Source organism: Nymphalis io, chromosome 16 (assembly GCF_905147045.1).
Source record: "Nymphalis io chromosome 16, ilAglIoxx1.1, whole genome shotgun sequence".
NCBI lineage: Eukaryota > Metazoa > Arthropoda > Insecta > Lepidoptera > Nymphalidae > Nymphalis > Nymphalis io.
In genome coordinates, this window is record NC_065903.1 from 8,636,892 (window position 1) to 8,650,767 (window position 13,876).

Sequence of the window (13,876 nt, forward strand, 5' to 3'; positions counted from 1 at the left end):
GCCGTAAGGTTTTTTAAGTTATAATATAATTAAACTTTATTAATAAAATGTAACATAATGTACATTAATAGCACTATATATACTACACAATAAAAGGCATTATTCAATGTAATGTACCATTACTATCAAGTAATGGTTCAATCGATTATAGATTTTTCTGTTTCCATCACCATGTTGGAAACAAGTAACGACTAAAAAATAAACAACGATCCAACCACAGAGTAAAATAAATAGGTTATAGATAGATCCAACCGGGCAACCAATCACAGCCAAACACACGATCGACGCTGCCACGTCAAGTGAGACTGCGCAAGTGTGAATGAAGTGGCAGTTTCGGCATTTTGTGAGGATTCGTCTCCCGAGTAGAATTATTAATTGCTGTAAAACCATCACATATTAAAGATGCGTGTTATAATATTTTCGCTAGCGATAGCCCTCTTGGGTGCCGCGCTCGGTGACGAAATTCCTTCTGAAGACAATGTTCTAGTACTATCAAAAGCCAATTTCGACAATGTTATTGCTTCGACGGACTTCGTGCTAGTAGAATTCTGTAAGTTTTATTTTAATTACTTATATTCTTTGCCTTATTAAATATAACACGTGTATATGTGTAATACAAATATTAGTTGTCTTATTATATAGGTATTTATTTATATTATGTTAAATATATTGAAATACGCCGGGCGGTGTTGTAAAGTTCATAAGTTAATAGTCACACGTCCTACGTCACAGATGCACCATGGTGTGGACACTGCAAATCGCTCGCGCCGGAGTATGCAAAGGCAGCGACGAAGTTATTGGAAGAAGAATCTCCTATCAAATTGGCTAAGGTCGATGCTACCCAAGAGCAGGATCTAGCCGAGTTCCACAAAGTCAAAGGATACCCGACGCTTATTTTCTTCAAAAAAGGAAATCCTCTCGAATATTCCGGTAAGTAGATATTCTAATTAATTTATCTTCCACACCTTATCGCTTTCTAGTAATTCACTTAATATTAGTCAGTCATAAAATTTAGTCACACGCGTTTATAATGTGCATGTTTTAAAAACTTTTTCACAGTAATTAGAACCATGCTTTATTTCTTAATGGTATGACTTGTAAGTAAATTAATTAATTAGTATTACATTATTGTTTTGAAACAATAAAATTGCTTAAATATCTTTGGGTTATTGGTGGTTTCATTTATTTTAATTAATAATTTTATTTGCAATTGGGGTATGTTTATTAGATATCAGTTTTCAAGATAACAAAATCAAAAATTGTTTAAAAACTACAAATTAATTGCTTATCATTTCTCATCTAAAAATACTATATACAAACTATATACATAGATAACTCTGTATAAATTTTTTCTATGATTCATTATTTTAACAATATCAAAAAATAATTAAATTATTTTGTTCCATAATAAATTATGAGTAATATGTATGTTTCTAATTTATACCCTTTATTTAATAGGTGGACGCCAAGCTGATGACATTGTTGCATGGTTGAAGAAGAAGACTGGTCCACCAGCAGTTGAAGTTGCTTCTGCTGAACAGGCTAAGGAACTTATTGCGGCTAACAATGTTGTTATTTTCGGTTTCTTCCCCGACCAAGCAACTGACAAAGCTGTCACTTTCTTAAACACTGCTGGCTTAGTTGACGACCAAATATTCGCCATTGTCACCGACGAGAAGGTCATTGAGGAACTTGAAGCTCAAGCTGAAGATGTAGTACTCTACAAAAACGTAAGTAAATTATCATTAACAAAAAAAATTAAATAATTGTCACTTTTTCTTATTAATATTATTAAAAACATAAATATAAAAATTGAATATATAGCTAAATGTAATTTTAAGTAAATGCATAATTTACCTATTCTTAATGAATAAATAGTCGAAACTTAATGCTACAATATACTTGTTATTACAAACTAGTTTTCTTTGTGAGAAGATTGACTGGTTTTGTTTAACAAACTTTTATATGTATTTAATTTGTTCACAATATGGGTGGTTGATTGAGATGAACTAAGAAACTATAAACTTCAAGCCACTATAATATAATTAAGGCGAAATATCCTAACTAATATTATAAATGCAAATGTGTGTTTGCTTGTTACACTTCACGTTTTAACCACTCAAGTGATCATTTAACTTTGTATACCATTATCAAAAGTACAGAAGAGCCCACAGGGTATCTAAAACCTTATTGCTAGACTTATATTGTTGTTTTTTTGCATTCAAATTAAAAATTCATTTCCTCACATGGTAGGTTTTTTTTTTAATAAGTATCTCTATTATCTACATTTGGTTTACAAAGCAGGGGTTATTTTTTTGGTCTATTCTACGTGACTGATACGTATTCACATTCATATATCTGTTATCTCAGGGTCATCTTAAATGTCAGAGCAGCTTCACTTAAATTGCAATTTATACATTTTGAATGTTTATCATCGTCAAAATTATTTACAATGTTACTTACTGACTGTATTCAATATTTTATATAACTTGTACTATACTCTATGAATATATTGACTCTATTACTTCGTAAAGTCAATTCATCTTTCCTGTTTTAATAGTGACTATAATAAACTCCCTCAGTTACTTACATTTGCTAAGTAACAAAATTAGCATATCCTTAAGAGCCAACATGGCCTAGCGATAAACATGTGAATTTTAACCAAAGATTCTCGATTTAAACCTGGGAAAGTATTTCATATTTGAGATAAACTTCTGTCACCAAGCCCAAAAGTTAACTTTTAAGTAAATGTATAGTTTACCTATTCTAATGAATAAATAGTCATAACTTGATGCTACAATATCCTTGTTATTACAAACTAGTTTTCTTTGTGAGAAGATTGACTGGTTTTGTTTGACAATTTTTCGAATGCATATGTATTTAATTTGCTCACAATATGGCTGGTTGATTTAAACTAAGAAACTATAAACTTCAAGCCAGTATATATAATTAAGGCGCAACATCCTAACTAATATTATAAATGCAAATGTGTGTTTGCTTGTTACAATTCACGTCTTAATTACTCAAGTAATCATTTAATTTTGTATACCATTATCAAAAGTACAGAAGAGCTCACGAATATCTAACACCTTATTGCTAGACTTATATTGTTGTTTTTTTACATACAGATTGAAAATATATTGTTTCACATGCTAGGTTTTTTTTTAAACAATTATCTCTATTATCTATGTTTGGCTTACTAGTTCAAGGCAGGGGTTATTTTTTTGGTCTATTTCATGTGACTTTGTGAATCCCAAAAGTCAAATTTTGGGCTGGTGTTACTCAGTAGCATTAACATTTGGAATGTGGTTTTACGTTTCAGCATTATACTATAATTGAATCGTGTAATAAATGATGATTTGATGAAGTGCTTTTTAAAGGCTACATGGATAAAGTATGTTTTGATTTAAAAGTATTGTAATAATATGTAGGGACAAGTTTATTTCAAATATATATTATATGTAATTTAATAGAAATTTCCTGAAGTGTTATGTATATTTTGTATACAGTTTGAAGACCCAAGTGTGAAATACGCGGGAGAGGACTTCACAGAAGACGCCCTGAAATCCTGGGTGTTCGTTCATAGTATGCCGACCATTGTCGAGTTCTCTCACGAGACCGCTTCCAAGATCTTCGGTGGCCAGATCAAATACCACCTTCTGTTGTTCCTGTCCAAGGTAAATATAAATAAACACATGTATAATATAATTATATGTAACTTTTTAATAATTATTATAGTTTAAAACTATATACATTTTTTACGACAGCAATCAGTCTATTTATACTCGGTCCATACGATAAAATGAAATTCAGTTCCGCTTAAGCAAACGCAATCGTTAAACAATGTGTAAACGAATAAAATTAAATAAAAAAGAAAAAGGTTAAATATTAGGTTCCTAGTGTGCGCGGCACAACCGTTGGACAGTTATCTATAACGGTAAAAATCTATCGCAGTCACGATTACCGGTTCTGAATACGATATTGAAAGCGAACTTCGATCGATTTTAGTTTACTATTTTCCAATTAACTTTTTATTTAAACATTAGTTTAATGTTCCAAATTTAAATGATATTGTCCTTGAAATTTTAGTTTTTTTTATCGCTTATTTTTCGGTCATATTGTCTCAAGTCGTTTGTCATTTAACAATTAAAAAAAATTGAAAACAAATACAATATTTGCATTTAGACTTATAAAGATATCGCAACATCAATCGGGTCACGAGTCTTGTTAGCTCTCGCGTTGGTGAAAGTAACCTTACTTTTACTTTGTGATCGTTCTAGCATCTATCTTTGAAATATTACGCTGAACTTTCAATTGTAGAGTCCGTTATACTTTAAAAAGTTTTAATATCGAACTAGATTTTTACTTTATAATATTTATCTAAAATTCATTTGACAAATTGTGTGTATATATGTTTATTACTTAATCACGCTCGAAAAACCCATCCAGGGTTCTATGAAATTTTATAAATAAGTTTACAGTGTCGCGGAATACGACAATATTAGATTTAAATTATTATTTAAAAAAAAAAACTATATTTTATTGCACGTCGTGCATTTGCATTCATGAAATGTTTTAACTGAAATTACTATTTTATAATATTTCTGTAATAAAACTTTACGAATATAATTTTTATAGCTATTTAAATTTAGAAATATTAAAATTCTTTAATTATTGTAATAAAATAGCTTCCGACTTCCATATTGATAAAATGTAATCGAAGTCGCAGTGCAATGAACTCTGTTGTCATTTAAGCTCGGAACATTTCGCCCTATACAACTCATCATAAGTCTCGCTATATAAACATATACTTATATACTCGCCAATAATCAATATATTAAAAATAATATCTTTCTTTTTTTAATTAAATACAATTATGGTATATTGCTTTAGATAAAAATGGTACCTTGATATTTTATATACTAAGACTCTTCTTTAGGTATATAAATTTTTACGAAAAGCAGAATGATAGAACACACAACATACAATGTTTTTACAATAAATTTAGTCTAAAATATATAATTATATCATTTTGTTTATCGTTTCAAGGAATTACACGTTAGTTTTAAACACGATTTTTATTGATATTTCGTGCATAATCGAGTGTATGACACATTAATACAGTTTTATCTTTTTTAATGGCATAGTAATCGAAAATTTATTATTATTAATGAATATTGATAAAGTAATATTATCGATAATAAAATATAACACACTTAAAGCATTACGTGATATGATATACATATAAATCAGATTATATAATATTTCTGATTTTTATAAATTTATTATGTACTATTTGTTTCAATACAAATAAATAAATAAATAGTATAATTATATCAAAAAATTATTTTAAAGATTTTAAATTTTATTTAAATGCCGTAACAGCCTGTGAATGTCCCACTGCTGGGCTAAAGGCCTCCTCTCCTCTTTTTGAGGAGAAGGTTTGGAGCTTATTCCACCACGCTGCTCCAATGCGGGTTGGTAGAATTCACATGTGGCAGAATTTCAGTGAAATTAGACACATGCAGGTTTCCTCACGATGTTTTCCTTCACCGTTATTTAAATACCATTTACCTATTGCGTCTAACGGAATTTACTTTTGCTACATAATAGCTTAAATATAAATAATATTTTTTTATAGTACAGAAAGGCGTGGAATTAGTTTCAGTTGTTTGTCGTGCAGTATATTATAGAAATTTAATATGTGACCGTAAATATTATTATAAACGAATATATCTATTAACATAATATAAGTATAGAGAAGTAACGAGTTCTGGTTATTCTAATTAGAATCTACATTTTGACACGGTGGAAACGTGTTTTTTTTTGTGATAGAATAGGTAAGCGGATGAGCATATGGGCCACTTGATGGTAAGTGGTCATCAACGCCCATAGACATTGGCATTGTAAGAAATGTTAACCATCGCTTACATCGCTAATGCGCCACCGACTATGTTATGTCCCTTGTGTGTAATTACACTGGCTCACTCACCCTTCAAACGCTGCTTTGCGGTAGAATATCTGATGAGTAGGTGGTACCTACCCAGACGAGCTTGCTTAAAAAAATACGTGTAATAAAGTACCCCTATATATTATATTATAGTTATAAATTTTTTTTAACTAATCAGTTCAATTGACGTGAGTATAAATTTCTCCATTTAGAGTACCGGTCACTTCGAGAAGTACCTGAACTCGTTGAAACCAGTCGCCAAGAACTACCGCGACAGGATCATGACCGTCGCCATCGACACCGACGAGGATGACCACCAGAGGTAATTGAAATATTTTTTTTTTTAATTGATTCTCATTTTTAATTAAATTAATTGTATATAATATAAATTAATTTATAAAATTGCGTGGGTTCAAAAATATTAAATAACTATATTAATTAAAACAACATATATATGTGTATAAGTTGTGATTGTAAAACGAGAATCTTAACCGATGATTCAGAGTTCAAGTCTGGGCAAGCACCGCCAAATTTTCATGTGGTTAATTTGTTTTAATAATTCATCTCGTGCTCGGCGTTGAAGGAAAACATTGCGAGGAAACCTTGATGTGTCTGATGAACATCTGCCACGTGTATCCACCAACCCGCATTAGAGTAGCGTTGTGGAGTAAGCTTCAAACCTTCTCAAAAAGGATAGGAGGCCTTATCACAGCCGTGGTATTAAAAAAAATTGAATAACGTTTATTAAAGATTATCTGAGTTAGTATTGGTATAAAGTTCGAGGAGATCGGACCTTCGGTGAGGTTTTTGTGTATGTATGTGTGTATGTTTGTCGTGAGGCGCGTTAGGAAAGGACGTTGCGAAATTCCGATTTGAGGAGTGCGCTGTACCGTCTCAATCAACTTGATCTCAATCGACTCGCTCAAAGGGTCACGCCAATATAAATAATCATAGTTATATACGTTTCTGGGATTAGCACCGATGAAAGTAATACATAATAAAGTAATACCTACATTATAACATAAAAAAAACAGTAAATATTTTTTCATTACTAATGTCTTATATGGTCCTCACCTTTATCTCTGCGAGAATCAAATTACACGTTGTAAGCTGTCATTAGATACAAACTTGAAAATTGTTAGATATGCAAAAATACGTTTTAGTGATCATGTTTTCATATGTCTGCAAATAAAAAATTGAATAACGTAACAATTGACTGTATATATTATTTAACGTATGAATATACGAACTCTTTTAAATGCTAAGAGATGACATTTAAAACCTAATTTATAAGACATGACAGTTATCTAAAATTAATTTGCATAATTAAGTATTATATGTATTTTTTCGAAAGTGACGTCATAGTGTCATTTTCGTATACAGATATGAATACGACCACTGGTCCGATTACATCATGAAATATCTCGTAACAGCCTGTGAATGTCCCACTGCTGGGCTAAGGCCTCCTCTCCCTTTTTGAGGAGATGGTTTGGAGCATATTCCACCACGCTGCTCCAGTGCGGGTTGGTGGAATACACATGTGGCAGAATTTCAGTTCTCTGTCCTCACGATGTTTTCCTTCACCGTAAAGCACGAGATGAATTATAATTACAAATTAAGCACATGAAAATGCAGTGGTGCTTGCCCGGGTTTGAACCCACGATCATCGGTTAAGATTCACGCGTTCTTACCACTGGGCCATCTTTTATAATTATAATAAATTAATTGATAATTTCGTCGTTTCTTCTCGACATGCACTCTGAACCGATGGTGTCGATAAAATGACGATTCGAAAGTGATTGAAATCTTTACTAATATTATAAATGTGAAAGTGAGTTTGTTTGTTTGTTTGTTACGCTTTTACGTTTAAACTAGACAACGGATCATCATGAAATTTTGCATACACGTTGTCAGTGTTACGGCTTACTATATATCTTCTTCTTGTGCCTCTCCACTACTGGAGGTTGGCCGTCAGCTCAGCGAATTTTTCGCGGTCTCGCGCCAAGCGAAGTAGTTTTTCCACGCTGGCGATCTTCGTCCATTCGCGGATGTTGCGCAACCAGGACTATTTTCTTCTACCAGCGCGTCGTTTGCCCTCTACTTTGCCCATCATTATAATTTCGAGCAGTTGGTATCGCTCGTGTCTTAAGACGTGGCCCAAATACTCGGCTTTTCTCTTCTTGACGGTTTGCAGTAGCTTCCGGCTACTGGCGACGCGCTGGAGTACTCTCTGCTTCGAAACTTTCTGTGTCCAGCTAATACGGAGCATTCTTTACTATATATGTAGTGTATAATTTAATTTGTATATATTTATATAATGTTTTTTCGGCTCAGGATCCTAGAGTTCTTCGGCATGAAGAAAGAAGAGGTGCCATCGGCCCGTCTGATCGCCTTGGAACAAGACATGGCCAAGTACAAGCCAGCCACCGACGAGCTCAGCGCCAACGCCGTAGAGGTACGTCTTTTTTTATTTATACATTGAAGTCGCATTAGCGTTACATGTTGGTGTTTGCGTGAGTGCTGACTGGGCTGATATGGACCTTTAGCCCAAGAACCCCTGAACGATTTTCGCATCTCTAGTAAATCTTGACATCTTCACATACATCTAGTATTCACGATACGGCAATGATCTGTCTATCATACTCTTAAAAAATATATAAATTGAAATATTTATAAATACATTAAAGCGATTGTAACTTATATACAAATGTGAATACAATAATAGTTATATATTTCCAACCTTGCAAAATTTAAATCAATTTCTAAAGATTTTTTTATGCTCGTACCCCGGAACATAACAACAATAATCATTGTTATATGTACATGATAAAGTAAGAAAAATATAGCTAAAATATATTTATTCCTCTCGAAGAAGCCGTCACATTGTATAATTGCATAGAACTAGCATTGAAATGAAAATAGCCTTAGTAACCTCAATTGATTCTTATACTAGAAGATGTAGACCATTTCGGTAAAGATTTTATTATATTATATTACTATATAAGTAATTGCGCTTCAGTGTAACCCGGTTTTCTATCGTCGTGTTAATTTTGTTCTTGTTACTGTAATAAACGAGAAAGTAACTTTTGTCGGTTACGTTTTCATCGCTAAATCAATGTTGATGGATTTTGTAATGGAAGTAGCTTGACAGACTTGAGAAGTAGTTATATATTATTATATGTAGATTGAGAAAAAATAGTATGTAGTAAACTCATGCGGAAGAAATAGCGAGTATAATGTAGTTTGTTTTACGATTTTTTTTTTATAACTTTAGATTTGTGGTACAATTGTAATCGCAATACTTATTATTTTCTAATCGGCTAAACAGCGAATCGAATCGAATGTTTCCAAAGCACAGCTGCAGCGCTCGTAAAGTATAAAACGTATGATTAATTTAGTTTTCATGATTTTAAACATGTTTTGAGATTCAGAGCGTTAACTTAACGACCCGTTACTAATTCAATGTATACATTCTTCGTCGTTTAATACAAGAAATTGAAAATTTAGCGAATGTAAATTATTTTTATGATAATCCTGATATTATCCTGGCACATTATTCACACACGGCCATTTGATCCCAAACTAAGCAGAGCTTGTACTATGGAAACCAGACAATTGATATACTACTTTTCTTTTGTAAATACATACTTACATAAATACAATTACTCTCAGACTCAGGACAAACAGACATGTTCATGCACAAAAAATATCCTGGGTGGGCCTTAAAGGCAATAATCTACCAACCTCACGACTTGGCCCATCAAATGTGAATTTTTAATTTAGATTTTATAGTATTGTGAGAATATTTGTAGTTTTTACCGAATTTCACTTTGGAGATATATAGTACAACATTCACTAAGTAGGTGGTAATATATTGTCACGTAACATTATCGATTTACACAACGCACGCCAGGGAAACTTCAAGGCAACTCGATTTTATCCGACTTAACCGGCATATATAATTTATCTTTATCTTTAACGTGATCAACAGCTACGTTAGACTAATTAGATTTCACATTTCAATTTTTTATTATAATTTCAAATTTGGTATGAAGTAAGCTTGTACCTCTAGGAAGGACATAGGAACTTGCACAAGCCCCCCCCCCCCCCTCCAAACATGCGGGCGAAGCTAAGAGCGAAAACTTCAACTTTTCTAGTGAATCAATCTGCTTTTTGGTGAAAACGGAATAAAAATCACCACAGTAATCCTTGATATTAACGCAAAAGATTCTAGATAATATATGATAAGAAAATAATAACGGAAGTAATATTTAATGTCAAGTCGCTATATTCGATGTAAGAAGATAATTGGTAAACATTTGTCCTCGTATCGCAGGAGTTCGTGCAGTCCTTCTTCGCGGGAACCCTGAAGCAGCACCTGCTCAGCGAGGAGCTGCCCGCTGACTGGGCCGCCAAGCCGGTCAAGGTGCTCGTCGCGTCTAACTTCGACGAGGTCGTCTTCAACCCCGAAAAGAAGGTTCTCGTTGAGTTCTACGCCCCATGGTAAGTCTATATAAATAACCATGCTATATACTATTATATACATCTTTACAATATGGCGTAAGTCAAATCTCGTCTATATTAATTTTTTCTTAATTTTAATGACAGCCAGGAAGTAAATAATTGAGAAATCAAATTAAGAATATTCTTGCTATTCATAATATAATTCAAGGATATAATTTATGAATAATATGTATAATTTAGTAATACAATAATAATTAATAATAATAAGTAATATATTGCATATATTAAATAATTATGTAAACACAATTATATCGATTTGAAAAATTTAAAAATATTTAATGATCATATTGTTCGTGTATATTTTATATTTATACAAGTGTTGTGTCATAGAGATTCGTTAGGACGTATTCAATGGTTCACGATTAATTGTTGTCGGATTGCCTAATGGCTTGAAAATTGTGCGTCCATTATGTTAATTCTATTTGATGGTGTCGCCTTAAGTATATTTACTCGTCACTTGACTCCCCCGCGACTCCCGGGAGTGATGTAATAGTTTGATTCGATAATGGAATAGCATCATAATATTTTTTTCAAGGAAATAGCCGTTGTTGATATTTCGAATTGTTAATGTATGTACATATTAATGTATAAAAGTTAAATATACTTATAATTTATAATAGAAGTTGGTGTTGCTGTTCGATACATTGATGGTGTATTGATGGGCTTTATACTTCTTACAGTGTCTGTATTTAGGGGGGATGGTGACCACATACCATCAGATGGCGCCTTTGTTCGTGCATGTCTTTCCTAAATAAATAAATATCCCATAGTACGTTATGTTAGTATCTCCCAGCTGATATGATGTCGTTTCTCAGGTGCGGACACTGCAAGCAGCTGGTGCCGATCTACGACAAGCTGGGCGAGCACTTCGAGAAGGACGCGGACGTGGTCATCGCCAAGATCGACGCGACCGCCAACGAGCTCGAGCACACCAAGATCACTTCCTTCCCCACCATCAAGCTCTATGGCAAGGACAACCAGGTAACGGAGACGTTTTAATCTCCAATTACAATACACCAAGTATACACTAGTAAAATATATTTTTTATTATTCAAAACTCAAAGGAGTGCATGTATCAATAAAATTGATGTCACGGCAAGTTTAAGTATGTAACTACTTTAAAATTGCATTAAACTGTGATAAGCACTCCATTTAATTGTTTCGAGTAAGTGAGTTTACGGTGTGGATGTTTTAAACTCACCTTGAAATGTAAAACAGTATTCTCACATAATTGGAATTCATATTTCTTATAAAATTTGTATCGAAGGTGAGAATAGTTTTATGTAACTCATAAAATATTTATAAAACTATTTGTTTCCAAATGCGTATTATTGTGTCAGTATGCATTTACTGATTATTTGAGTAACGAATTTTCTTTAATTAATAAAATAATATAACTTTATCATGCGGTTACTCTTGCACCACTTAAGCCGCAAATTCCTATATAAATTAGTAAAGTATTAGATAGGCTGCGTCTATATATATATTTATGTATATGTGTGTGTGTGTGTGTGTGTATTTTGTATACTAATCATTACTTACTGTGCAAGGTGCGCGTGTGTATTTTGTATACTAATCATTACTTACTGTGCAAGGTGCGCGAGTACAACGGCGAGAGGACGTTGGCCGGACTCACTCAGTTTGTGGAGACTGACGGAGAAGGTGCTTCGCCCGCGCCATCAGTGGTAAGTTCACATTACTACCTTTTTTATGTAAGGACAGGAGGCTCACACCTGATGGAAGTGACTACTACCGCCCATGGACAACCTGCAACGGAGGGCTTGTATAAACAATTAAATACTTTTCAACTGCAGGATATGTGCTCCTGGCTCGAATGCCGAGTCAGGCAAAAACAAATTTCTTTCTCATGAAATTATCAGTAATAATAGAAAATACGATAGAGATTCACTTGAAATAAACTTCGATAGTGAGCCGAAATATAGCATGGAAAAATAAAATAAAATAATTATACAGCAGCCGCAGATTGATCAGTGGATAAAACTCTCGGATCTTAACCGAAGAAGCGGGTTCGAATCCAGGCAGACAATTCTGAGCTTTCATGTGCTTAATCGAAATCCGTTGTTATATACTATCTTTAATTACATACATATCGACGTTCCACTAACGTGTCGTGTGGTGTTCCAGAGCGAGGAGGACGAGGAGGACGAGTCGGCGCCCCGCGACGAGTTATAAGCGGCGGGCGGGCCGGCGTCGCGTAGTTGTATTTAAATAATACTTATTAAAGGCTCCCGACGCGCTGCACAAAATACTTCCTGAAACATACTTTATAGTAGGACATGTTCCGAGGAAGACTGTCTCCAGTGCGAAGGGACCGTTACACTAATCTGCATTTCCTCTGCTCGACTGTTAATGTTTATATTAGGGTTGTAATAAATATGTGTCATTTGTTTTATGTGATCACCGAGTAATAATACTAAACTGAGGAAAGAATTTTATCACTCTTCGCCACACTCACCATAGTTAAACGTGTACCTCTAACTTGTCTGTTTAATGGAATTTTGATATTTCCATGACAATACTTTGCCTTTTTCGAATTTCAGAACCTAATAGAAATTAATTTATTAAAATGCATAATTTATTTTTTAACAGCAGCGTAACTAGTTTATGTACGATGTAAGTGTATTTATAATTTCTGTATCAAAATAGTGTTTCGTTTCTCACATTCCTTTGTTTGTTGAGTTTTATCGAACAAGTTTAGTTGATGCTAGGGGAGAAAATTATTTTTTACGTTTTGTATATGTTCCGTAAATATATATGTATACAACCTATTCATCACAAAAAATATTTTTAAGACAAAATTGTTATACCAGTTTTATTATATTTTTGTAAGAATTTATTTTATTTTTTTATTTTAAATTGAAAAGTTTAATGAGTGCTTTTATAAATTGGAATCTTGTATTTTCGTATTTTCTAATACGGATAGTTTCTGTAATTCTCTAAATAACTATTATATAAAATACCTTGATGTAATTGCCAAAATCCCACATAAAATTATGTATCTCTGTTGGATACAGAAATTGATAAATAAATATAATAATATAAATTTTCTTTTATTTTTAAAAATTACCTTATAAATTTTAAAGTTAATTTTGAAACTATTATTTTAAACATAGATTCATAATAAATAAAACCTAAAGCTACAATGCATAAATAATATGTTCAAGTTTTTGATTGCAACAAAGAAAAAGTAATACATTTTCTAGATATTTTTATAGGTAATTGATCAATGCAATCTCCTGCAGACTTGACTAGTCTTCAATACATACAAAGAAATGAATGACTGAATCGGGACAGTTAGCAAATCGTTAGCAGTTTTTTATAACATTATCGATATTTTGATAGTTTTTTTGCTTTTTTGATAGTTTGAAAATTCAACGGGGA

The 13,876-nt window shown here is 32.7% G+C and overlaps 1 protein-coding gene and 1 long non-coding RNA gene across 2 annotated transcripts in view; both read left to right on the forward strand.

Moving 5' to 3' along the window:
- Positions 1 to 13,876, forward strand: part of LOC126774268 (uncharacterized) — a 96,865-nt gene that overhangs the window by 81,797 nt on the left and 1,192 nt on the right. The window lies entirely within an intron of this gene.
- On the forward strand, positions 271 to 13,539 carry LOC126774204 (protein disulfide-isomerase). Its single transcript, XM_050495616.1, has 10 exons — positions 271 to 550; positions 733 to 930; positions 1,459 to 1,730; positions 3,510 to 3,677; positions 6,163 to 6,272; positions 8,285 to 8,405; positions 10,287 to 10,453; positions 11,290 to 11,455; positions 12,070 to 12,159; positions 12,620 to 13,539. The coding sequence occupies exons 1-10, from the start codon at positions 403 to 405 to the stop codon at positions 12,665 to 12,667; spliced, it is 1,488 nt and encodes a 495-aa protein (XP_050351573.1). The 5' UTR covers positions 271 to 402; the 3' UTR covers positions 12,668 to 13,539.

Coding starts and splice junctions, on each gene's coding strand:
- LOC126774204 (XM_050495616.1), top strand. CDS start 403: ATGCGTGTTATAATATTTTCGCTAGCGATAGCCCTCTTGGGTGCCGCG. Junction 3,678..6,162: donor TTCTGTTGTTCCTGTCCAAG/GTAAATATAAAT, acceptor TTCTCCATTTAG/AGTACCGGTCACTTCGAGAA. Junction 12,160..12,619: donor CTTCGCCCGCGCCATCAGTG/GTAAGTTCACAT, acceptor GTGGTGTTCCAG/AGCGAGGAGGACGAGGAGGA.